Consider the following 24,765-nt stretch of genomic DNA (forward strand, 5'->3'; position numbering starts at 1 on the left):
TCCACTCTACCTAAGCCCTTAGGTCCTCACACCCCTACTGTAACACCTACATACAGATCTTTATCTCTGGACCCTCTATTTCCTCTAATCTGTAACCCGTTTTAGTGTCCATCGCCCCCTGCTAGATTGTCAGCTCCCTGAAGGCAGGGATACCAAGTCTCCCAAGCACACAGTACAGAACAGTGCCCACAGGAGGTGATCAAAAAATGCTATCGATTGACCATATCCTGTTGGCCTCGAGCCAGTCTGGGTCAGACTGTCCAGCTCATGAGATTCTAGGCCCGTTTGCTGACGGTCGTGAGCAGGACTGGATCCTGTTTACCTATTCCAGGGGTGGGGATCACTCCTGGGGAGAGACCCCACTCTCTCCCCTGCCCTCCTTTCCCTCACCCCCACACTCCGGGTTTCCAGGTCCTGGTTTGGCAGGGCCGTTACTTCAGTGGAAAGACGTTGTTTTCCAAAACCTCCCTGTGACCACCCCCTGCAAGTGGCTCTCTAGGGTCTGAATGCGGGCATGTTGAAACAGGGTTTCTGGTTTCCACCCTTGCTTCTTGCCTCCTCTGCTGCCTCCAACCTCCCAGGCTCTGAACCAGGCCCAGGCCTGCTACTGTCCATCCGAACCCAGCTGGCAGAGCCGGGCTCGTCGCCTCTGACTCGGGAGCAGATGGACACAGTCTGTGAGTGGCACCGGAGCTGGATGATGCTGGGGTAGAGTCTGGGGCTGGAAACCCCCCGGCAGTTGGAGACGGCCATCCCAGGCAGAGACGGTTCCTTGACTCGTGCACAGATCAGCTCAGCTCTGAGGCACAGCTCCTCCCCAAACCCCTAACACCACTGCCACCGCCCCCACTGCTGCTCAACCCACCCTGCGGAAACACTTCTTCTCATCCCATGCTGCGGTGGATGAGAGGGCTTCCAACAGAGGGGGGCACCTGGGAGAGGCCCACCTGCCCACCTACCTGCCTGTGACCCTCAGCTCTCCACATCCTGCCCCTTCGTGGCATTTGGCTAGCTCCTCCAGGCAAAAATCCCAGCAGCTACCTGGGAGACCAGAACAGAGTCTGTCCAGCAGATAGGTGGAGGAAGGTGCTGGAGGCAGCTTTCCCAGGGGCAGTACTTCAGTTGAACTAAAGGTCTGGAAGGACACACATTTTGCCTAAAGAAGGGAGAAATGGGGGGTACTGCCAATTTGAAATGGGTGAACGAAAACTGGGCTTGGACAGAAAGAGGTTTCATGAGAAAGGAAGTTGTGAGCCCGGTGGCTGGTGGTTCTGCTCAGACTTATCTCGCAGCAAGTTGGGAGGTACAGTGAGTAGAACTGTGTGGCACAGAGAATAATAATAATAATGATGGCATTTATTAAGCGCTTACTGTGTGCAAAGCACTGTTCTAAGCGCTGGGGAGGTTACAAGGTGATCAGGTTGTCCCACGGGGGGCTCACAGTCTTAATCCCCATTTTCCAGATGAGGTAACTGAGGCACAGAGAAGTTAAGTGACTTGCCCAAAGTCACACAGCTGACAATTGGTGGAGCCAGGATTTGAACCCATGACCTCTGACTCCAAAGCCCGGGCTCTTTTCCACTAAGCCACGCAGCTTCTCACTGTTGCCAGGCTTTCCCTCCCTCCTTCCCTCTTGCCTACATGGGTGGGGGAGCGGGAGAGTGATGGGGTGGGTGGGGGGCAGGGGAGAGCTGTGGGAAGGGGTCAGATGACCGCCACCAGGCAATCAACTCAGAGACACGCTGAGGGTTTTGTCCCGCAGAATGCAGACAGCTAGGGAGTTAGGAAGCACATTCCTCGCAATGGGAAAATGGAACCCAGGAATGGAAGCATCTTCACGTGGGGCCACGACGGCTGCCCCCTGTCCTCCCGACTGCCTCACGGTGACATTTTCCATAAGAAAGCAGCACTGCCCAGGACCTGGGCCAGCTTGGCGTTGAAGGGCTGGTAGAAGGCGAGGAGGATCTCTCTTGTCACTGGCCACATGGGCCCCAGGTTGCGGTCCTCTGGCCGCCGCGTGTTGGACGCAGGACTCCGGGTGACCAGGGCTTCCTGCTTCTCGTTCAGGGGCCCTGGGAGGCAGAGATCAACAGCTTCAGTTCATTTTCCACTCCACTTCCCGGCTTCAAGATTTCACTCAATTTGGTCATCTAGCATGACTAGAGGCTAGTGAATGATCATCTATGACAAATGAGTACTCTTTCTGTCTAGTAGTCCTTTGTAGTCAAAGATGACAGAGAGAAAGAGAGAGAGAGTGTGTGTGTGTGTGTGTGTGTGTGTGTGTGTGTGTGTGTGTGTGTGTGTGTGTGTGTACAGGCATAGTATGGTTGGGCTTGAAGCTCCCAGCTTGAAGTCCCATATTGGCCTTCCCCAACAGTGGTGTCTTCTTCACTCACTTGTGTGTGTGGCCAAAAAGGCCAAAGTGGGATTCGCAGTCAGTCGCTCAGTCAATCACATTTATTAAGTGTTTATTGTGTGCACAGCCCTATACCAAGTGCTTGGGCTCTATCCACAACACACTTACAACCTACAGGGAGAGACATATTAAAATAAATGATAGATGGGGGAAATAGTAGGGTGTAAAGATATGGACGTAAGTGCCATGGGGCTGGGCTGAGTATCAAAGTGCCGAAGGAGCCAAGTACAGAGTTGATGTGGAGGATAGGGCAGATAGGGGAAATAAAAGGACTTCAACAGAGAAGGCCTCTTAGAGGAAATGGGATTTTAGGAGGATTTTGAAGATGGGGAGAGTGGAGGGAAGGAGGTTCCAGGCCTGAGGGAGGAAATACCAGGCAGGAGGGAGGTCACACTGTTATCCTTTAAGACACTGCATGAAATTGCAGAGAGACAGCAGCCTTGGCTCTGGCTCCCCACCCACTCCCCACACAGTCTGGGCCCTGATGGCGAGAGGAGCTTGGACTCCGACCCTCCGTGAGCACCTTCCTTCCCTCGGACTCCCCAGCTCTCAGCTTGGAGTGACGGACGTCCTGGACCTATGTGGGAGCTTGACTGCCCTTGCCATGAGACCGATGGTCCCGTCCACAATCCATCCATCCATCAATCAATAATAATAATAACAATGATGATGGTATTTGTTAAGCACTTACTATGTGCCAAACACTGTTCTAAGCACTGGGGTAGATACAAGGTTATCAGGTTGTCCCAAGTGGGGCTGACAATCTTAATCTTCATTTTACAGATGAGGTAACTGAGGCACAGAGAAGTTAAGTGTCTTGCCCAAAGTTACACAGCCAACAAGTGGAGGAGCCGGGATTAGAACCCACGTCCTCTGACTTCCTGCATCAATCTGAACCAATCAATGCTATTTATTGAGTGCTTCCTCTGTGCAGAACACCTCTCCATGCTTAGGCCTGCCGCCGCAGGGAGGGGACCCACGCTCTGGAGTTGGGTGGAGGTCCGACTCCGACCCCTCGCCTCCGCCCAGCACCCGAGCCCCGGACCCCAGCCACGCTGTGGAGGTGAACCCGAGCTGGCGGGTCCTGGCGTGCCCTGTCACAAGCCCCAGGCTCCGATGGCAGCGACCACTGACTGGCTCCAGGAATGGATCACTCACCGGGCAACCGATGACAGGCCATGAAACCTTTGCACCAGCGGGAGCCTTGCGGGGAGGTATGGAGTGGGCCACGGGAGGGGCTATGTTCCTGGGCAGAGACAAAAGCCCAGTTCTGCAGACGACATGTGCTCAGTATACGGACCTGTGGTCCTGTGGGTGTGGACCTGCACATGTGTTGAGTTCTTTGATGTGCTCAGCATGCGGACCTGTGGTCCTGTGGGCTGTGGCTCTGCGCAAGTGTGTTGAGTCCTTCCGGGAGGGAGTGGAAATGAAGACACGAGACCAAAAATGAGCTACTGTCCCAGGCCTCCCTAGGCTGCATCTTTCTGGGAGTGGTAGCAACTTTCACACTACTTGCTGCTTTACCTTTGTCCTCCCACCTGCTCCTACAATATATAAATAATTTATGCCAGACCATTTCCTCATGAGCACCAGCACTTTCTGTGTGCCAAGCACTGTACTAAACACTGGGAAAGATACAAGTTAATCAGGTCCCACATGGGGCTTACAATCTATATAGGAAGGAGAACAGGTATTGAATCCCCATTTTAGAGATGAGGTAACTGAGGCACAGAAAAGTTAAGTGACTCGCTCAAATTCTCACAGCAAATATGTGGCAGAATCGGGATTAGAACCCAGTTGCTCTGACTCTGTGCTCTTTCCAATAGGCCACACTGCTTCACGCATTTTCTCATTTCAAGCATTCTTGGTGGTCCATGTCTCACCCACAGTGCCCCCCAGCACTCAGGCATCTCTGCCTTTGGGCTTCCCGGAGAAGCAGCATGGCGTATTGAATACAGCACAGGCCTGGGAATCAGAAACTCATGGGTTATATTCCTGGCTCCACCACTTGTCTGCTGCGTGACTTTGGGCAAGCCACTTCACTTCTCTGTGCCTCAAGTACCTCATCTGTAAAATGGGGATTGAGACTGTGAGTCCCATGTAGACCAGAGACTGTGTCCAATGTGATTTGCTGGTATCTACCCCAGCGCTTAGTACAGTGCCTGGCACATAGTAAGCACTTAACAAATATTATTATTATCATTCCCAGTAGTATGCATCTGGGCCCCACACCAGGAGGCCCCTGATTTCATTGTATCCATCCCAGTGTTTAGTACAGTGACATAGTAGGCACTTATAAATACCACAATTTTTATGATTGGTTAAAATCAACCAGGGGCTGGTGGAAGAGCAGCCCCCTCCCCTCCACCTCACCAAAGCACAGAACTCATACCTAAATTCAGAAACTGGAAGACCTTATGCATGGTGTGCCTGACGTTAGCCGCGTGGTCCTCCAGGCGCAAAACCAGGATCTGCTCTTTCTCGTAGATGGCCAGCCAGTCCAGGAGATAAACAGCATACAGCCCCACCTGCAACCTCACCTGACAGCCAGGAAAAACGATAATGTGACTCTCTCTGCTCCTTCCATTGTGGAAAAAACTTTTCATAGACAGTACAAAATCCAGGTCCAGAGACACTGGCCCATAATCAATGACGTGGCTTTGGAAATCCATTTGTAGTAAAAATAATAATAAAATAATAATAATAATAATACTGGTATTTGTTACGATGCGCAAGGCACTGTACTAAGCATTGGGGGGTATACAAACAGGTTAGACACAGTCCCTGTCCCACAAGGGGCTACCAGTCTTAATCCCCATTTTACAGATGAGGTAACTGAAGTGACTTACCCAAAGTCATACAGCAGACAAATGGTGGAGCAGGGATTAGAACCCGTGACTTGCTGACTCCTAGACCAGTGCTCTATGCACACTGTTATGCATCATGTTTCTAATTTGTAAGCTCCCTGAGGCCAGGGAAAAGTCTTTGAACTACATTATATTGTACGCTCTCCCAAACTCTTAGTAGAATGCTCTGCACATCATCAGTGCTTAATAAATAATGTTGATTGACTGAGTGCTAACTATGGGTAAAGTTTGGCCCAGATTAGCCAAGACCTGGCCCTAAATGCTTTCACACTTGAGCTATTGGGGAAAATACTTCCAAGCACACAGAGTGCATTCAGTTTCTGTAGTTCTTTCATTTCACTTTCCAGCTCACACTCTCTGCATAGCTGTTGACAGATTGATTTGTACTTCCCTAGCGCTTAGTAAACTTGTACTTCCCAAGCACTTAGTACAGTGCTCTGCACACAGTAAGCGCTCAATAAATACGATTGATGATGATGATGGCAGGGGGTGGGGTGGGGTAGGGTGGGGAGGTGGCAATTAGAGGAGAAGCTGAATGTTGCTCCTGATCCCTGAGAATCTACCCCACATGGACACTGAGAACTGATCCTCTCCCCATCTTCAAAGCCCTCCTATAATCACACCTCCTCCAAGAAGACTTCCTAAGCCCTCACTTCTCGCATTTACCCTTTCTTCAATCAATCAATCAATCAATCAATTGTATTTATTGAGCGCTTACTGTGTGCAGAGCACTGTACTAAGCTCTTGGGAAGTAAAAATTGGCAACATATAGAGACAGTCCCTACCCAACAGTGGGCTCACAGTCTAGAAGGGGGAGACAGAGAACAAAACCAAACATAGTAACAAAATAAAGTAAATAGAATAGATATGTACAAGTAAAATAAATAAATAGAGTAATAAATATGTACAAACATATATACATATATACAGGTGCTGTGGGGAAGGGAAGGAGGTAAGACAGTGGGGATGGAGAGGGGGATGAAGGGGAGAGGAAAGAGGGAGCTCAGTCTGGGAAGGCCTCCTTCCTTCTGTTTCAATCAATCAATCAACCATTTCTTTAGTGCTTACTGTATATATGTATGTACATATTTATTACTCTATTCATTTATTTATTTTATTTGTACATATTTATTCTATTTATTTTATTTCGTTAATATGTTTTGTTTTGTTCTCTGTCTCCCCTTTCTAGACTGTAAGCCCACTGTTGGGTAGGGACCATCTCTATATGTTGCCAACTTGTACTTCCCAAGCGCTTAGTACAGTGCTCTACACCCGGTAAGCGCTCAATAAATACGATTGAATGAATTGAATGAAATACCGTGCACAGAGCACTGTACTAACACTTGGAAGAGTACAATATAACAGAATTGGTAGACATGTTCCCTGCCCATAAGGACTTGATGTTTAGCATGGTTATGTCAACTCTGCATTTGGGCATGTACCCCTTAAGCACTTGGATATTCACCCTACCCCCGGTCCCACTCCAACCCCACTCCACAGTACAAAGGCTCATAACCTTCCCCTAGCTGCAATTTATTTTAAAGTCTGTCTCCCCCACTAGTTTGTAAACTCCTTGTGGACAAAGATCGTGTTTGCCAACTCTACTTTCTTGTCCTTTCCCAGGCACTTAGAACAGAGCTCTGTACTCTATACAGTCAGTGCTCACTACGTATCACTGATTCATCACGCTATTTGTGATCTAAAGAGAAAAAAGGAACCACAGTTCTTAGAATTTACATCTTTTTATATGAATACAAGCCCCAGGCATGCACATGCGCAGGCACACACACGCACACACGCGCGCACACACACACACACACACACACACACACACACACACACACACACACCCCTGACAAATAGCTGGCCATCATCTGAACTCTGTTGACCCCAGTAAGGATCGATCTGGGAATGTGAGCTGGGGCCATTAGGGAGGATCTGGCGGGAGCCAAGGACTTGTCCCCTCGGTTTGAATCTCAGTTTTAAATATGACACTCAAAGTCTGCAACAGGGGACCAAATCTGAGAACAGGAAAAGAAGGGCCATTTAGCAGGGCCTCTAGACCCATCAATCAATCAATCAATGGTATCTATTGAGCGTTTACTACACGCAGAACACTGTGCTGAACACTTGGAAGAGTAGAGTAAAACAGAATTAGCAGGCACGTTCCCTGCCCATAATGACCTTACAGTCTAATGGGGGAGACAGACATTAATATGAATAAGTAATTTATAAATACAATTTAAAGATATGTACATCAGTGCTGTGAGGCTGGGGGTGGACAAATATCAAATGTCCACAGGTCGCAGATCCAAGTGCATGACTTGTGTCAGTAAGGCAGACGCTTCTGGGAGATGGGGTGGGGGGCCAGTCCCAGGGGGGTCTCCAGGCATAAGGCTTTCCCCCTGACTCAACAATCCAGAGGCCCAGCTGGCAGAGTTGCCATGAAACTTGGTTTTATGATATGCTAATTCCAAGGAACATTTGAATCCCACCTTCTGGCCAGGAAGAGGATGGAGCCTGGGACTGGGAGTCGGAAGACTTGCATTCTATTTCTGGCCCCAGCGGAGCATTTCCAGTGAATTCAATCAATCCATTAAGCAATGCTATTTATTGAATGCCAACTAGGTATACAGTACTGAGCTAAACACTTGGGAGAGTGGGCAGATATGACCTACAAGGACTAGTTGGGGAGACAGATATTAAAATAAATTAGAGATGGATATGTACATATGTATATATGTATATATGGTTGTACATATTTATTACTCTATTTATTTATTTATTTATTTATTTTGCTTGTGCATTTCTATCCTACTTATTTTATTTTGTTGGTATGTTTGGTTCTGTTCTCTGTCTCCCCCTTTTAGACTGTGAGCCCACTGTTGGGTACGGATTGTCTCTATGTGATGCCAATTTGTACTTCCCAAGCGCTTAGTACAGTGCTCTGCACATAGTAAGCGCTCAATAAATACGATTGATTGATTGATTGATGTACATAAGTGCCACGTGGGGTATGGAGGAAATCAAAATCCTGAAGGGTTACAGACAGAAGTGCATAGGCGACACAGAAGGGAGGGCAAAAGGGGACATGAGGACTTAGGGAAGTCCCCTCGGAGGAGATAATAATAATAATAATAATAATAATGGCATTTATAAAGCACTTACTACGTGCAAAGCACTGTTCTAAGCGCTGGGGAGGCTACAAGGTGATCAGGTTGTCCCACAGTCAATCCCCATTTTACAGATGAGGTAACTGAGACACAGAGAAGTTAAGTGACTTGCCCAAAGTCACACAGCTGATAACTGGTGGAGCCGGCATCTGAACCCATGACCACTGACTCCAAAGCCCGTGCTCTTTCCACTGAGCCACGCTGCTTCTCAGCATGATGTGATTCAGGAGATGTGATTCAAGTAGGGCTTTGAAGATAAGGGAAGTGGCCATCTGCTGGATATGAATGGGGAGGGAATTCCAGGCCAGACTAAGGATTTTAGACTATAAGGTACATTTTTTAAAAAATTTTTAAAAAAAATTTTAAATGTTTTTTTTTACTGGTATTTTTTAAGCACTTTCCATGTGCCAGACACTGTACTAAACACTGGGGTAGATACAAACTAATCAGGTTGGAAACAGTTCCTGTCCCACATGGGGCCCACAGTTTTTGTCTCCACTTTACAGGTAAGGTAATTGAGGCGCAGAGAGGTGAAGTGACTTGCCAAAGGTCACACAGCAGACAAGTGATGGAGCCAGGTTTATCCACTAGACCACACTGCTTCCTTCTGGGTAGGAAACATTCTCTGACTCTTTTGTATTGTACTCTTCCAAGTGCCTACGACTGCTCTGCATCCAGTAAGTGCTCAAGGAATAGGACAGATTGATCGACTCTTAGGCAAATCAGTGGTGTTCCCAGGTCTTACTGCCAACCCACCTGTGCTCAGAACATCCACGCTCAGTCATCTGCGCTCAGCCACAGAAAAACCAAACTCGCACTCTCCTGCATGGCACTCTTGCCTTGTCATCACCGACAATCCACGGGGGACAAAGGCACAAGGCACTTGGCTAACCCATACACCAAAATTGTGTTCTCTCTTTCTAATGTCTCAAAGGGAACCCATAGGCAGCACTGCACACTCAACGCGTCCCTGGTTTGTATGCAGAACTCGACACCATGATTCTCCCTGATCTTGCTGACTAAATGTGCTGTTGCTTAAAAGTGGCAAAGGAAGCTGGGAATACATACCGGCATCGCGTTGTTAAGTGTGTTGTTGTAGACGCAGGCTCTCAGCGCATATTCCAACAAGCAATTTCCAAACAGCTGCAGGGATTCAGCCACTTTTTCATGAAAGTCCTCTGCAGATTTATTGGAGCTTGCAAAGTAGAGATAGTCTGAATACAATCTGCAAATGAAAAGCAAAGATGTCTTACTAAATGGAGTGCAAAGTGTCCACTTTCCAATAACAGTCAGCGCCTTACCATCAACTGTTTGAAGGTGGGGGATTACCTCTTTAATAATGATGGCATTTGCTAAGCACTTACTATGTGTGTTAAGCACTGTTCTAAGTTCTGGGATGGATACAAGCTAATCAAGTCGGAAACAGTCCCTGTTCCCACATGGGGCTCACAGTCTTGATCCTCATTTCACAGATGAGGGAACTGAGGCCCAGAGAAGTTAAGTGACTTGCCCAAGGTCCCACAGCAAATAGCTGAGGGACAGCCCTGCTCGTCTCCCTCACTCCCCCCCTCACTCCCTGCTCATTCACCATCACTGAGTCCCTAGTCTAACATGGCTTCTAGGCATACACTTTCCCTGACGGACTGGTTTTGAGCTCCCAGAATGTGGTCATTTATGAAACCACACTCTCCTGGAGTCTTTGTTGTCCTATGATAGAGACAAATCCCAAGGTACCAAGAACTCAGTCCATGAATGATATTTATCGATTGCAGGCTTACTGTGTTATGAGTACTATACTAACCATATGGGAGTGGGCAATGCAAGAGAGTTGATAATCATGCTCCCTGCCCACGAGGAACTTATAGACTATCAATCAATCAATCAGTGATATTTATTGAGGGCTTGCTATATGCAGAGCAGTCAGTCAATCATATTTATTGAGAACTTATTGTGTGCGGAACACTGTACTAAGCACTTGGGAGAGTACAATATAACAATCAACAGACTCATTCCCTGCCCACAATGAGCCTCCAGTCTAGAAGGAAAGACAGACATTAGTAGAAATAAATAATTTTAACTACATATAAGATATGTACGTAAGTGCTGTGGGGTTGGGGGTGGGGTAAATATCAACTGCCCAAAGGTCACAGATGCCAGTGCATAGACAATGCAGAAGGGAGAGCTAGCAGGGAAGCAGTGTGGCTTAGTGGAAAGAGCATGAGCTTGGGAGTCAGAGGTCGTGGGTTCTAATCCTAGCTTCGCCATTTGTCAGCTGAGTGCCTTTGGGCATGTAACTTAGCTTCTCTGTGTCTCAGTTACCTCAACTGTAAAATGGGGATTATAATAATGTTGGTATTTGTTAAGTGCTATGTGCCAAACACTGTGAGTCCCATGTGGGACAACCTGATTACCTTGTATCTACCCCAGCGCTTAGAACAGTGCTCAGCACATCGTAAGCGCTTAACAAATACCATCATTATTATTATTATTATTATAAAAGAGGGCTTAGTCGGGTAAGAGGGCTGAATTGGAGAGGAGGAGACAGACATTAATATAAATAAATAAATTACAATATGAATGTAAGTGAAAACTCTATGGATAAATCCATAAAGTTGCCGTGAATCGGAAATGACTCGATGGCATTTGACTATGATGATGATGGATGTAAGTGCTGTGTGCAGGGAGGGGGTGAATATAATAATAATAATGGTACTTGTTAAGCCCTTACTATGTGCCAAGCACTGTTCTATGCACTGGGGTAGATGCAAGTTAATCAGGTTGGACACAGTCCCTGTCCCATATGGGGCTCACACCGTTATCCCCATTTTTTACAGATGAGGTAACTGAGGCCCACAGAAATGAAGTGACTTGCCCAAGGTCACACAGCAGACATGTGGGCAGAATATGAAGGGGTTAAAGATCCAAGTGCGTAGGTGATGCAGAAGGGAGAGGGCTTATTTGGGGCTTCCACGAGGACAGCATCTAGTCCTGCAAGGCTCAGTTCTGGAGCCCCTTCTATTCTCCATCCACTCTCAGTCATTTGGAAAACTCATTCACTCCCGTGGCTTCAACCAAATTTACATGCCCAGTCCTCTCCTCTCTCCTTCTCTGCCCTCTCGCACTTTCTCCTAGCTTCAGGACATCTCAACCTGGAAGTCACACCAAACTAAACATGTTCAGGAGCAGCATGACCTAATGGAGCAAGCACAGGCCTGAGAGTCAGAAGGACCTGGGTTCTAATCCCAGCTCTTCTAGCTGCTTGTGGTGTGACCTTGGGCAAGTCAACTTCTCTGTGCCTCAGTTTCCTCAACTATAAAATGGGAATACCTCTTCTCCCTCCTAGACTGTGAGCCTCAGGTGGAACAGGGTCTGTGTCTGACCTAATTAACTTGTACCTACCCCAATGCTTAACACACTGACACATAGTATGTGCTTAACAAATCCATAAAAAAAGTCAGAAGGACCTGGGTTCTAATCCTGGTTCCTCCACTTGTCTGCCGTGTGACCCTGAACAAGTCACTTAACTTCTCCGTTACCTCATCTGTAAAATGGGAATTAATACCGTGAGCCCTATGTGGGACATGGACTGTGTCCAACCAGATTAGCTTGTATCTACCCCAGCACTTAGTGCCTGGCATATAGCAAGCACTTAACAAATACCATAAAAACTGACTTGCCCAAGGTCTCACAGCAGGTAAGTGGCACAGCCGGGATTGATTAGTCAGTCAGTCAATTGTATTTATTGAGCACTTATCATGTGCAGAGCACTGTACTACACACTTAGGAGAGTTCAATATAACAATATAACAGACACAGTCCCCATCCATAACAAGTTTACATCTAGAGGATTAGGAGTAATCCTGGATTAGAACCGAGGTCCTCTGACTCCCAGACACGGACTCTTTCCACTATGCAACACTGCTTTCCAGATTTGAGTTCAGTGGGGAGGGAAGTTTTGAGCATCGATTTGTGCTTCAAGAGAAGATAGGCTGGGTATGGAGACCAAATGGAGAATAAATCAATCAAATCGATCAATCGTACTTACTGAGCCCTTACTGTGGGCAGAGCACTAAATGAAGTGCTTGGAAGAGTCCAATATAATAAAGTTGGTAGACATGTTCTCTGCTCACAGGGAGCTTACAGTCTAGAGGATATGATGATTTCAGAAAATTGGAGTGGGTCAAAAGATTGGAGATATCTGTGGGGAGGAAATGTGTGAGAGAGAAGGCAGGTGAGGAGGTTGAGGCTAGATAAAGGAATTTCAGAGTTGGGGAGGGTGGAGACTCTAAAGTGCCTAGAGATGGTGAGATCACTCATGTGTCCAAGTTGGTGAGTGGAAGAAGTGAGTGTGGTGAGCCCACAACAAGCTGCCTTATTAGTGACTGTCTGTGATCCCGTGAACAGGAACGAGGAAGAGACTCACAAAGGCACTGATGGGCTCTTCCTGGGATGGGTGATTGCTGGCCTTTGGGGAATGAGCATGGATAGAGGTGTGGCCTTCTCTCCCTGATCTACCTGGTAACAGGCCTGGACCAATCAAAGACTGTCAAGTAGAGCCCCTGCTGCGATGCCCAAGGCAGATAAGAGGTGTTCGCTTTGAATCTCACTAGAGGCACCCTAAAGCACACAAGGAGGCACACGCGGCAGAAGCATCACAGAGAAGCAGCAGAAGCAGCTGGAGAGCAGCACTCGAAAGCAGCAGAAGGAAGAAGCAATTGGAAGCAGAATGAAGTATTGGCAGAACGGGATCCTTTGACCACAGACTCGTGTTGGACCCTTGGTGGAGTGGAGTGAGTGAGTGTGTGTATGTGTCACTCCCTCGCACGTTGGTAAAGCTACGTAAAAAACTTTCCACAGTAACACTGGTGATCAGAGGTGTGGTTTGACTGTACTACGTGTCACCGAGGCTCCCCAGGTCCAGGAAGGTCCTGGTTGGTACAAACCAGGGCCTTGCAACAGTGAGGTGGAGCAAGAGGTCAGCGGAGTAGAGACATGAGAGGAAGCAGACAGCTGAAGGGTTATCGGGGACACCCACGTGTACACTAAAGACCCCAAGGATCAATGTAAGAATGTATGTAGAAAGAGAAAAGGAGTGTGAGAAAGGGATCAAAATAGTTAAAAAGTTGGAGGTGGGGCCTGGGAGGCGGTAGATTACCGTGACTAGTAACTGGAGTCGGTGGAGGAGACAGATGATATGGGCTTCAAAGGAAGGGAAAGAGAGGGATGGAGAGGTGGAATAGTGCAAAAGCAGCATTGGTGAGTGAGAAGTCTTGGGGAGTGGGAAAAGACGTGGCCCCCTCTAGAGAAAGCAGCAGGGGACAGATAACAGTGTCATCTGTCATGGGTTCGAACCCCAGCCCCGCCATGTCGGCTATGTAACCTTGGGTAAGTCACTTCACTTCTCTATGTCTCAGTGACCTCATCTGCAAATTGGGGAAAATTGGGGATTGAGACTATGAGCCCCATGTTGGGTAGGGGACTGTGTCCAACCCAATTTGCTTGTATCCAACCCAGCACTTAGAAGAGTGCTTGTCAAATAGTAAGAGCCTAAGAGCTCATTATTATTACTGTTATTATCTGGGGAGAGCAAGGTTTCAGTGATGATGAGGAGCAGCAGTGACTGGGTCAGGAACAGGTCAAGAATGAAGGGAAGCTTCCCCATGATGGAGCAGAGGTACCACAGACTGCACTTGGCTGAGGCTGTCGGGGGACAAAGCAAGGGGTGAGAGTCGTTGTTAGATGGGCGGTCAGATGACTTGGGGGCAGGCATGGGGGGAGGAGGAGGAAGTGTGGCACTAGGGAAAAAAGTCAGGAATGGGATGGGGAGCAGGGGTTGGATGGAGGGGGTTGAGGGACAGTGCTGGGAAAGGACAGGAATGGGCTGATTAGATGAAGAGAATTAAGGGTACCTGGTAAGGTCAGAGAAGCTTAAGAGAGGTTGTCAGGTGCCTCTAAAGACCAGGCCACATACTTTATGGGTAAATCGAAACCACCAGATGTGATCACCCTATAACCTCCCATGCTCCTCTGTAGCCTCTCTCTCCTCCTGTCCCCATTTTGACTCTCCTATCTTTCCCAGCAGTATCTCAAGAGGAGCTCTCCCTCCTCCTCTCAAAAGCTACCCCCTCCACCTGTACATCTGACCCCATCCTTTCATACCTTATCAAAGTGCTTGCTCCCTCCTTTGTTCTCTCCCTGACTACCATCTTCAACTGTTCACTCTCCAATACCTTCTTCCCTACTACCTTCAAATATGCTCATGTCTCCCCTATCCTAAAAAAACCCTCCCTTGAGCCAACAGCTCTCTCCAGCTATCACCCATCTCCCTCCTACCATTCCTCTCCAAATTCCTTGAGTGCTATCTGCACCTGATGCCTCCATTGCCTCTCTTCCAAGTCTCTCCTTGATGCCCTCCAATCTCATTTCTGCCTCTTTCATTCCACAGAAACTACATTCCCTAAGGTCACCAATGACCATCTTGCCATATCCAACAGCCTCTACTCCAACCTAATCCTCCTTGATTCATTCATTCAATCATATTTATTGAGCGCTTACTGTGTGCAGAGCACTGTACTAAGCGCTTGGGAAGTACAAGTTGGCAACATATAGAGACGGTCCCTACCCAACAGCGGGCTCACAGTCTAGAAGGGGGAGACAGACAACAAAACAAAACATATTAACAAAATAAAATAAATAGAATAAATATGTACAAGTAAAATAGAGTAATAAATACATGCAAACATATATACATATATACAGGTGCTGTGGGGAGGGGAAGGAGGTAAGGCGGGGGGATGGGGAGGGGGAAGGGGAGGAGGAGGAGAGGAAGGAGGGGGCTCAGTCTGGGAAGGCCTCCTGGAGGAGGTGAGCTCTCAGTAGGGCTTTGAAGGGAGGAAGAGAGCTAGCTTGGCGGGTGTGCGGAGGATCTTGATCCTTGATCTCATAGAAGTACTGAAACTAGGACTCAAAGTCAGGCAATGCCCTCAGATGGCTGTTCAGTCCATTATTGAAAATCTTGTTCCAGGTAAAACTGCTCTTAAATTTCCCTGACCTGACAGAAAGTTTCAGGGACTCAGTAAAGCACACCCTTGGACAGTGCCACACTCCTGCTGAAAACTGGAAATTGAATGCTGAGGAGAACAGCCCGGGGCACTGTAGTCAGGAAAGGGGCACCTTTTTCAAGCCAAAGGTTTGTAAGGATCATGAGACAAAGAGCTGAAAAGGAAAGCAGTACCAGGGATAGCACTTATCCTATCACGTCTTTTTTTTTTTAAGGGTATTTGTCAAGCACTTACTACATGCCAGACACTGTTCTAAGCACTAGGATAGATACAAAGTAATCAGGTTGGACACAGTCCATGTCCCACCTGGAGCTCAAAGCCTTAATCGCTATTTTACAGATAAGGTAACTGAGGCACAAAGAAGTTAAGTGACTGGCCCATGGTCACACAGCAGACAAGTGGCAGAGCCAGGGCTAAAATCCATGTCTTTCTGACTTCCAGGCCTGTAATGTATCCACTAGGCCCTGCTGCTTCTCTGCTGTATGAAAGGAGAGAAGGTTAGCACTCCCCTTGAGAAGGATGGAAGAGGTCCTGGAGGCCTATACAACACATATATGGTTAAGGCATTGCCACCTACTTCGTGGCATCTAACCAAGTTTTTTTTTTTATTTCCCTTCAAAGTCCTACTGAGAGCTCACCTCCTCCAGGAGGCCTTCCCAGACTGAGCCCCCTCCTTCCTCTCCTCCTCCCCATCCCCCCCGCCCTACCTCCTTCCCCTCCCCACAGCACGTGTATATATGTTTGTACAGATTTATTACTCTATTTATTTTACTTGTACATATTTACTATTCTATTTATTTTATTTTGTTAATATGTTTTGTTTTGTTGTCTGTCTCCCCCTTCTAGACTGTGAGCCCGCTGCTGGGTAGGGACCGTTTCTATATGTTGCCAACTTGGACTTCCCAAGCGCTTAGTACAGTGCTCTGCACACAGTAAGCGCTCAATAAATACGATTGATGATGATGATGATGATGATTGAATGAATGAATGAATGAATGTATGACTACTGCACCTGCCACCTCGCTGACCTCTGGGCCTCCTGTCTCTCCCGACTCCAGTCCATACTTTTCTCTGCTGCTCAACAAAAACATTCAGTCCACATCTCCCCACTCCTCAAGAACATCCAATTGCTGCCCACCCACCTCCGCATCAGAGACTCCTTACAATCGGCTTTAAAGCACTCAATGAGCTTGCCTGCTCCTACCTCACCTCACTAATCTCCTATTACAGCCCAGCCCGCACACTCCACTCCTCTAGCACTAGCTTACTCACTGTGCCCCAGTCTTCTCTCTCATTCATTTATTCAACTGTATTTATTGAGCGATTAGCATGTGCAAAGCACTGTACTAAGCGCTTGGGAAGGTACAGTACGATAATAAACAGACACATTCCCTGCCCCGACCATCTTCCCAAGTCCTCCCCTTAGCCTGGAACTCCATCTCCCTCCGAATAATAATAATAATAATGGCATTTATTAAGTGCTTACTATGTGCAAAGCACTGTTCTAAGTGCTGGGGAGGATAGAAGGTGATCAGGTTGTCCCACGTGGGGCTCACAGTCTTCATCCCCATTTTACAGATGAGGGAACTGAGGCACAGAAGTTAAGTGACTTGCCCAAAGTCACACAGCTGACAATTGGCAGTCGGGATTTGAACCCATGACCTCTGACTCCCAAGCCCATGCTCTTTCCATTGAGCCATGCTGCTTCTCAATACAACCAGAATACAACCAGACCTCCAATCTCTCCACCTTCAAAGCATTGTTAAGGTCACATTTTCTCCAAGAGGCCTTCCCCAATCAAGCCTTCTTTTCCCCGGTCTGCTCTCCCTTCTGCGCAGTCCTCACAATTGGATCTGTGACCTTTGGACATTTGCTATTCACCTCAACTCCAACCTCACAACACTCATGTACATGTCTTTAAATTGTATAGTATAGTATTGTATATTATAAATTATAAATATATTAATGTCTGCCTCCCCCTCTAGCCTCTGTAAGCTCATGATGGGCAGGGAATGTGTCCACTAATTCTGTTGCATTGTACTCTCCCAAGCACTTAGAGCAGTACTCCGCACATAGTAAGTGCTCCATAAATACCGCTGAAGATTGATTGACTGTTTACAGTGATGGGAAAGTTAGAAGGGAGGGTTTGGAAAGGAAGATGAGGAATTCTGCTTCTATGTCCTGAAGGCAGGAGAAAATGTGAGATTGCAGAAGAGAGAGGTGGGGCTGGAGAAGTAGATTTGGGTGTCAGGCATGTAGAGATGTAGGGTCGGACAAGCCCCCCACCCCGCGAGAGTGGGAGACTCTCTCTTCCCCTTCCCCTCTCAGCCCGGGATGGCGCTCACCTCTCGACTGGGTCCCTCAGCATCACGATGAGTTTGGCATCTGGCTGGAAGGCGTGGATGAAGTCCTGGACCAGAAATGGAGGCTCCCCAGCTGAACTGTTGTCGTAGAAGAAATTCCAGGCATTGTTGTCCCACATGGTTGAAGCGCTGGCCTCTCCTAGAAAGGCCAAATATTGAAAAGGACTGAAGTGATTTCACCCCTGCAAGGGAGGCAGCAGAAGTCCTCCCATCTCCCCTCCCCGCATCTCTGGATGCCAACATTTTCTGCCCAAGGACAGGGGGATTCAAGCTCAGTGTGGAAGTCTTTGCTTTGGGGGTTTACAGGCCAGTGAGGAGCATAATAATTGTCAATCAAAGTCTATCAAGAGACTATCTATTAGAGAAGCAGTGTGGCTCAGTGGAAAGAGCACAGGCTTTGGAGTCAGAGGTCATGGGTTCAAATCCCAGCTCCTCCGTCAGCTGTGTGACTTTGGGCAAGACACTTAACCTCTCTGTGCCTCAGTTACCTCATCTGTAAAATGGGGATTAAAACTGTGAACCCCCCGTGGGACAACCTAATCACCTTGTAACCTCCCCAGTGCTTAGAACAGTGCTTTGCATATCATAAACGCTCAACAAATACCATTATTATTATTATTATTATTATTATTATCAGTCAGAGGTATGGGCTGAGCGCTCAACAAGTACCATTATTATTATTATTATTATTATTATTATTATTATTATTATCAATCAGAGGTATGGGCTGAGCGACCTCAGAGTGCACAGCACTGTACTAAGTGCTGGGACCATGGAGATATGGGTGGTTATGCTCAGTGTCTTAGCTCTTAGCTCCAAGCTCCACCGCAGGGGCTGCCATCCTGTCCCTCCCCAGTCTGAGAGGGCACAGGCGCCGTGCCTGAGGCCCCAAGCTCCACCATGGGGGCCGCTATCCCATCCCTCCCTGGTCTGAGTGGACATGGGCACTGCCCCTGAGGATCTGACCTCTGCCACGGGAGCCACATCCCTTCCCTCCTCAATCCAAGTGGACACGGATGCTGCACCTGAGGCTCTGAGCTCTACCACAAGGGCCATCGTCCTACCCCTCCCTGGTCCGAGAGGTCAGGGGCACCGCAACTAAGCCTCCGAACTCCACCAGGGGGGCCACCGTCCCTTCCCTCCCCGGTCCGAACAGACACAGGCACTGCACCTGAGGCTTTAAGCTTCACCACAAGGGCTGCCATCCTATCCCTCCCTGGTAATAATAATCATTATGATGGCATTTTTAAGCACTTACTATGTGCCAGGCACTGTTCTAAGTGCTGGGGTAGATACAAGGTAGTCAGGTTGTCCTACGTGGGGCTGACAGTCTTAATCCCCATTTTACAGTTGAGGTAACTGAGGCCCAGAGAAGTCAAGTTACTTGCCCAAGGTCATACAGCAGACAAAAGGTGGAGCCAGGATTAGAACCCATGACCTTCTGACACCCAGGCCCATGCTCCATCCACTACGCCATACTGCTGGTCTGAGCGGACCTGGGTGCAGTGCCTGAGGGTCCAAGCTCCGCCAAGCAGGCCACCGCCCCATTCCTCCCGAGGATCCGAGCTCCACCATGGTGCCACCACTCCATCTCTCTCTGGTCTGAGTAGACACAGGTGCTGCTCCCAAGGCTCTGAGCACTGCTGTGCTAGACACCAGGCTGTCTCCACAGGATGGAGCCAAGAGGCGGGCCACCCGGCAGGGGAGACTTCCTCATTCAAATACCTGGGGGCTCGAGTTCTAACGGCTCTACTCTTGTCCCGAAGTTCCAATTGGGCAGAATTCAATTCCTGAATCTGGAGGGAAAGTACCATCTCCATCTTTTTGGGTTGGGAGAAATTTGCTCTGAGAAGCTACGTTATTCAGTAAATCTTTATGATTTACTTATTGAGCACCTAGTGAACGCTAACGATTGCATTTATCAAGTGCTTCCTATGCGCAAAGCACTGTTCTAAGCACTGGGGAGGTTACAAGATGATCAGGTTGTCCCACAGGGGGCTCACAGTCTTAATCCCCATTTTCCAGATGAGGTAACTGAGGCACAGGGAAGTTAAGTGACTTGCCCAAAGTCACACAGCTGACAAGTGGCAGAGCTGGGATTTGAACTCATGACCTCTGACTCCAAAATCCATGCTCTTTCCACTGAGCCACGCTGCTTCTCTGCTAAGCATACGCTAAGCATATATTTAGTATTAGAGAGATTACGCATTAAGGTTGAGGGGCCCTATGGCCAACATTGAGGAACTCAAACTGTATTTATGGGAAATACCAGAAAGAGCAGGTGAGTTGGGTGGGGCAGGCAGTTCCTGGCATTAACGGGAAAAGTCAGGTACCAGGAGCCACATGATAGCGAAGAGAACACAAATGGAGGAGGGGATGAGGACAGTTATACAAACACAGCAGAGAAGGGATGATATGGCTACAACAAGGAATCAATCATCTCATCTTCACCAGGAAAACTATTGAAGGAGCAGGGAAACTTCCCCTACTTGATAGGCCCAAGAAGGTCATACTAGTTGACCTGACCATGACCCTTTTGCCAGAACCGTGCAGGCTCCCAACCAGAGGACACTCCAAAATATGCGGACACACCTCAAGAACATCCAAGACCACCCAGACTGACATCAGAGATGAGGATCCCCAACTCCGGGGTGAAACCAGGGAGGGGCAAGGACCGTTGGAGAGTATAATAAGGGGCCCAGTGGCAATGGTCTTGGCTCTGAAGGCTGCAGGCCACTGGTCCCAGCATCAGTGTAAAGGCGAGCCAGTAAAAGGTTTTGTTATTGTGGACCTCTTGTTGAGTTATCCCGTTCTTGGATTGGCAATTAGGGAGACGGGCAGGTTCTCTTGAGGAACCCCTGTACACTGCTGATGGGAGGTGGTTGTCAGCGGTACTTAAGCACCTGGGAGGTACAGTAGAATCAAGGAAACCTTCCCCACCCTCAAGAAATTTACAATCCAATGGGGGAACAGGCACAACACAATTTACTGATAGACAGGAGTAAGAGGAGAAAGGAAAGACGGCTACTGGAGATGGAGAAAGAGATGTAAGACTAAGTTCCTTGGGATTGCTGTGACTACATTAACGCTGCATTAGTGCTGCATTACTGCAGAGGTGGCAGGTGAGGTCATGGTCTGGTAAGAAGGAAATTAGCTGGGGAAAGCCCCTTGGAGGAGGAGGAATTTCCAGAGAGCTGAAGTTGGGGAGAGTTGTCATTTGGAGGTCTGGAAAGGCAGGAAGAAGGGCAAGAGCCAGGGAACAGACAATGAGGGTTGAGAATGAGGCTCGGTGAGAAGGTGAGTTTGGAAGGAATGGACAGTGCAAGCTGGAGTGCAATGGGAGATGAGAGTGGATAGATAAGAGGGAGAAAGATGATGGAAAGCTTGAAGCTTCTCCATCTGCTTGAGATGGAGAAGAATGAGAAACCATAGGTTTGGGGGGAGTATAGAAATGGGTGCAGAACGAGGTTTTAGAAAGATGATCCAGGCAGCATCATGAAGTATTGACTGGAGAGGGGTGAAGTTTGAGACAGGAAGAATGATGAGAAGATTGATTCACTAATTTAGTTGGGGCCAGGTTGGTGGCCATTTTGATGGAGGAAAGGGGTGAACTTGGGGAAGGTTGTGAAGAAAAAAATGGCAGGATTTAGTGGTAAAGGACAGAGGAGTTGGGAATGCCACCAAAGTCGTGAGATTCTGAGGGAGGGAAGATGGCAGTTATTATTATTATCATTGAAAGTAACAATAATAGTATTTGTTAAATGTTGAGGGCAGGGCTCAGGCCTCCTACAGTTACTAAACTCTCCCAAGCATTCAGTACAGTGCTCCACATTCCGTAGATGCTCAAACAAAATGATTGATTGATTGAGCCATTGGCATCCCTCTCTAGACTTTTATGGGTGGGGAACATGTCTGTTTATTGTTATATTGTACGCTCTCAAGCACTGAGTACAGTACTCTGCACACAGTAAGCACTCCAGAAATACGATTGACTGACTGATCCGTGGAGCTCCCAGGGCACGCTGGGCTGCCTCAATCAATCAATCAATCGTATTTATTGAGCGCTTACTGTGTGCAGAGCACTGTACTAAGCGCTTGGGAAGTACAAGTTGTCAACATATAGAGACAGTCCCTACCCAACATTGGGTTAGCAGTCTAAAAGGGGGAGACAGAGAACAAAACCAAACATACTAACAAAATAAAATAAATAGAATAGATATGTACAAGTAAAATAGAGTAATAAATATGTACAAACATATATACATATATACAGGTGCTGTGGGGAAGGGAAGGAGGTAAGATGGGGGGATGGAGATGGGGACGAGGGGGAGAGGAAGGAAGGGGCTCAGTCTGGGAAGGCCTCCTGGAGGAGGTGAAAGGAGGTAGGGCTTTGAAGGGAGGAAGAGAGCTAGCTTGGCGGATGGGCAGAGGGAGGGCATTCCAGGCCCGGGGGATGACGTGGGCCAGGGGTCGATGGCGGGACAGGCGAGAACGAGGCCTAACGGTGAGGAGATTAGCGGCAGAGGAGCAGAGGGTGCGGGGTGGGCTGTAGAAGGAGCTGCCTCAGTTTCAAGGAATCCTCCACAGGCCCAGGGGGCAGATCTGAGGTGCTAATTTGAGAACTCTTCCCTAGGCCAACGAAATCAATCCATCAGTAGTATTTATTAAAGTGCTTACTGTTTGCAGAGCACTGTAATACGCGCTTTGGGAGAGTGCCATGTAACAGAGTTGGTAGATATGTTCCCTGACCAGAGGGAGCTTAAGGCATAAAGGGGGAGACAGATATTAATAAAAATAAAAAAACTTGGGCTGTGGACATAAGTGAACTAAATGAATGGGGAAAAAAGACCCTAAGGGCATAAAATCAACTGTAAGCACTGGATCTGTGTTGATCTGAGTTTCACAAACGTCGCCCTACATCCAGAAAATGACCTTTCCCACTGCAAACGTCAATCAAACCTCTGAAGCCTGGAGGCGTGGAGTTCCATGGGAAACCCGGGGAACAGCAGAGGAGGGGTGCAAGAGCCTGGCAGGCTTTCCACGGGGGCGGGGCTGGGAAAGGAAAGGGAGTGCCATACCGATGACGATTTTATTCATCTTGCTGTGGCCTTTTGTTGAGTCCCCCTCAAGACTGTGCTGAATTTGATGGGTAGCAAAATCGAACAGGTCCAAGTAATCTTCCACTGGATAGCGGTCACGAAGCCCATCTCGCAGGCGAACGATCCCTAGAGGGGATGAGAAGGGGTGTGAAACTGGAAAAGCAATGGGCGGCCAGCTGAGAGAAGCAAAGTCCATACCGACCCTGTTCCCTCCTTGATGTAAGTGTGACGCTTGGGTGGGGGCTCTGAAAGGTTAACCTAATCCTCCAACCACCGAAAAGCCCCTGACCACAATCACAGGGAGGGGGTGCTGCCACCTTGGGATTCCCAATTCCTCAGTGAGATTTAGACCAAAAATGAATTTGGGCCAGAAAACTTATCTTCGAAAAGAGCCCAGGCTCTTGTAGGGGTGGTTATTGCCTGGGAACAACAATGAAAAGTGTACCGATGGGGCCGGGGGAGGCTGGACTGGACTGGATATGCTACAATATGGCCCACAACCTGCTGTTAATTCCTTTCCCTCCTATGGTTTTGACTCAGTTCCCTCCTTCTCTAGTCATTCAATCGTACTTATTGAGCACTTACTGTGTGCAAAACACTGTATTGAGCGCTAGGGAGAGTACAACATCACAATAAATGGACACATTCCCTGCCCACAACAAGGTAGTTCCCTGTCCACCCTGGCTAACCCCGGCTTCTAACCAGGGTACACACAAAGCTCTTGAACACAGCAATGAGAGTACTGGTTTTGAAGTCTCCGGTGCCAAGCTCTGGGTCAGATACAGGATAATCAGGTTGGCCACAGTCCCTGTCCCACACAGGGCTCGAAGTCTAAGTAGGAGGGAACACAGGTATTGAATCCCCACTTTACAGATGAGGAAACAGAGGCACATAGAAGCAAAGTGACTATTTCCTCCCCATCCAAGTCCTCCATGAAGTCCTGCCCCAGCACCATCTCCAGAGACCAGGCTGGCTGGGAGACTGGGGGCGGGGGCCGGGGGGAGCAGGGAGACTAATCTCATCTCTAACAATTGCACTGCCAACTGCATGCTGTGTGATCTTGGGCAAGTTAAATAACCTCTCTGTCTTTCACTTTCCTCGACTGTAAATTGGGGGTTCAATACCTGTTCTCCCTTCTCCTTCACTCTGTGAGCCCCGTGTGAGATAGGAACAGTTTCCAACCTAAATAACTTGTACCTACCGCAGTACTTAGAACAGCGTTTGGTGCGAGGTAAGCGCTTAGCAAGTACCATAAAATAAACAAACAAGTAGGGTGACGAGGGGACCAAAGAACTGGGGAGACCGATTGCAACAGGGAGACTGGGGAAGCCAGGAAGAAAGGGGGGACCAAGGAAACCACAGGACCAAGGAGCTGGGGAGAATGAGTGTATCAGGGGATCAGGGTAACTGAGGGAACCAGGAAAATTATGGGGGCTAGGGGAACTGGGGGGACCAGGAAACTGCGGAAACCAGGGAACTGGGGAGACCCAGGGAGTTGGGGAGAGTGGGGGACCAGGAAACCAAGAGGCCCAGAGAGACCAGGGATAATAATGGCAATAATAATAATGGTAATCGTGGTATTTGTTAAGCGCTTAAATTGTGCCAGGCACTGTACTAAGCGTTGGGGTGGATACAAGCAAATCAGGTTGGACACAGTCCCTGTCCCTTTCTCTCCATCCAAACTGCCACCACATTAATCCAAACACTTATAATAATGATGGCATTTGTTAAGCGCTTACTATGTGCAAAGCACTTATCCTGTCCTGCCTTGATTATTCTATCAGCC

The 24,765-nt window shown here is 48.1% G+C and overlaps 1 protein-coding gene and 1 non-coding gene across 2 annotated transcripts in view; one reads left to right on the forward strand and one right to left on the reverse strand.

The window, feature by feature from the left end:
* Nucleotides 1-1,660: 1,660 nt before the first annotated feature.
* CHST15 (carbohydrate sulfotransferase 15) overlaps nt 1,661-24,765 on the reverse strand; it is an 86,276-nt gene continuing 63,171 nt past the window's right edge. Inside the window, exons 4-8 of the mRNA XM_038743828.1 lie at nt 22,959-23,105; nt 17,863-18,019; nt 9,525-9,681; nt 4,809-4,956; nt 1,661-2,072 (exon numbers count right to left, since the gene is read on the reverse strand). Of these exons, the coding sequence (XP_038599756.1) occupies nt 1,879-2,072; nt 4,809-4,956; nt 9,525-9,681; nt 17,863-18,019; nt 22,959-23,105 (803 nt within the window). The 3' untranslated portion in view covers nt 1,661-1,878. The remainder of the gene's footprint in view (nt 2,073-4,808; nt 4,957-9,524; nt 9,682-17,862; nt 18,020-22,958; nt 23,106-24,765) is intronic.
* LOC119925931 lies at nt 15,993-16,120 on the forward strand. Its single transcript, XR_005449858.1, has one exon. It is a non-coding gene; the product is annotated as a U6atac minor spliceosomal RNA (small nuclear RNA).

This window comes from Tachyglossus aculeatus, chromosome 3, assembly GCF_015852505.1.
Source record: "Tachyglossus aculeatus isolate mTacAcu1 chromosome 3, mTacAcu1.pri, whole genome shotgun sequence".
Classification (NCBI taxonomy): Eukaryota; Metazoa; Chordata; class Mammalia; order Monotremata; family Tachyglossidae; genus Tachyglossus; species Tachyglossus aculeatus.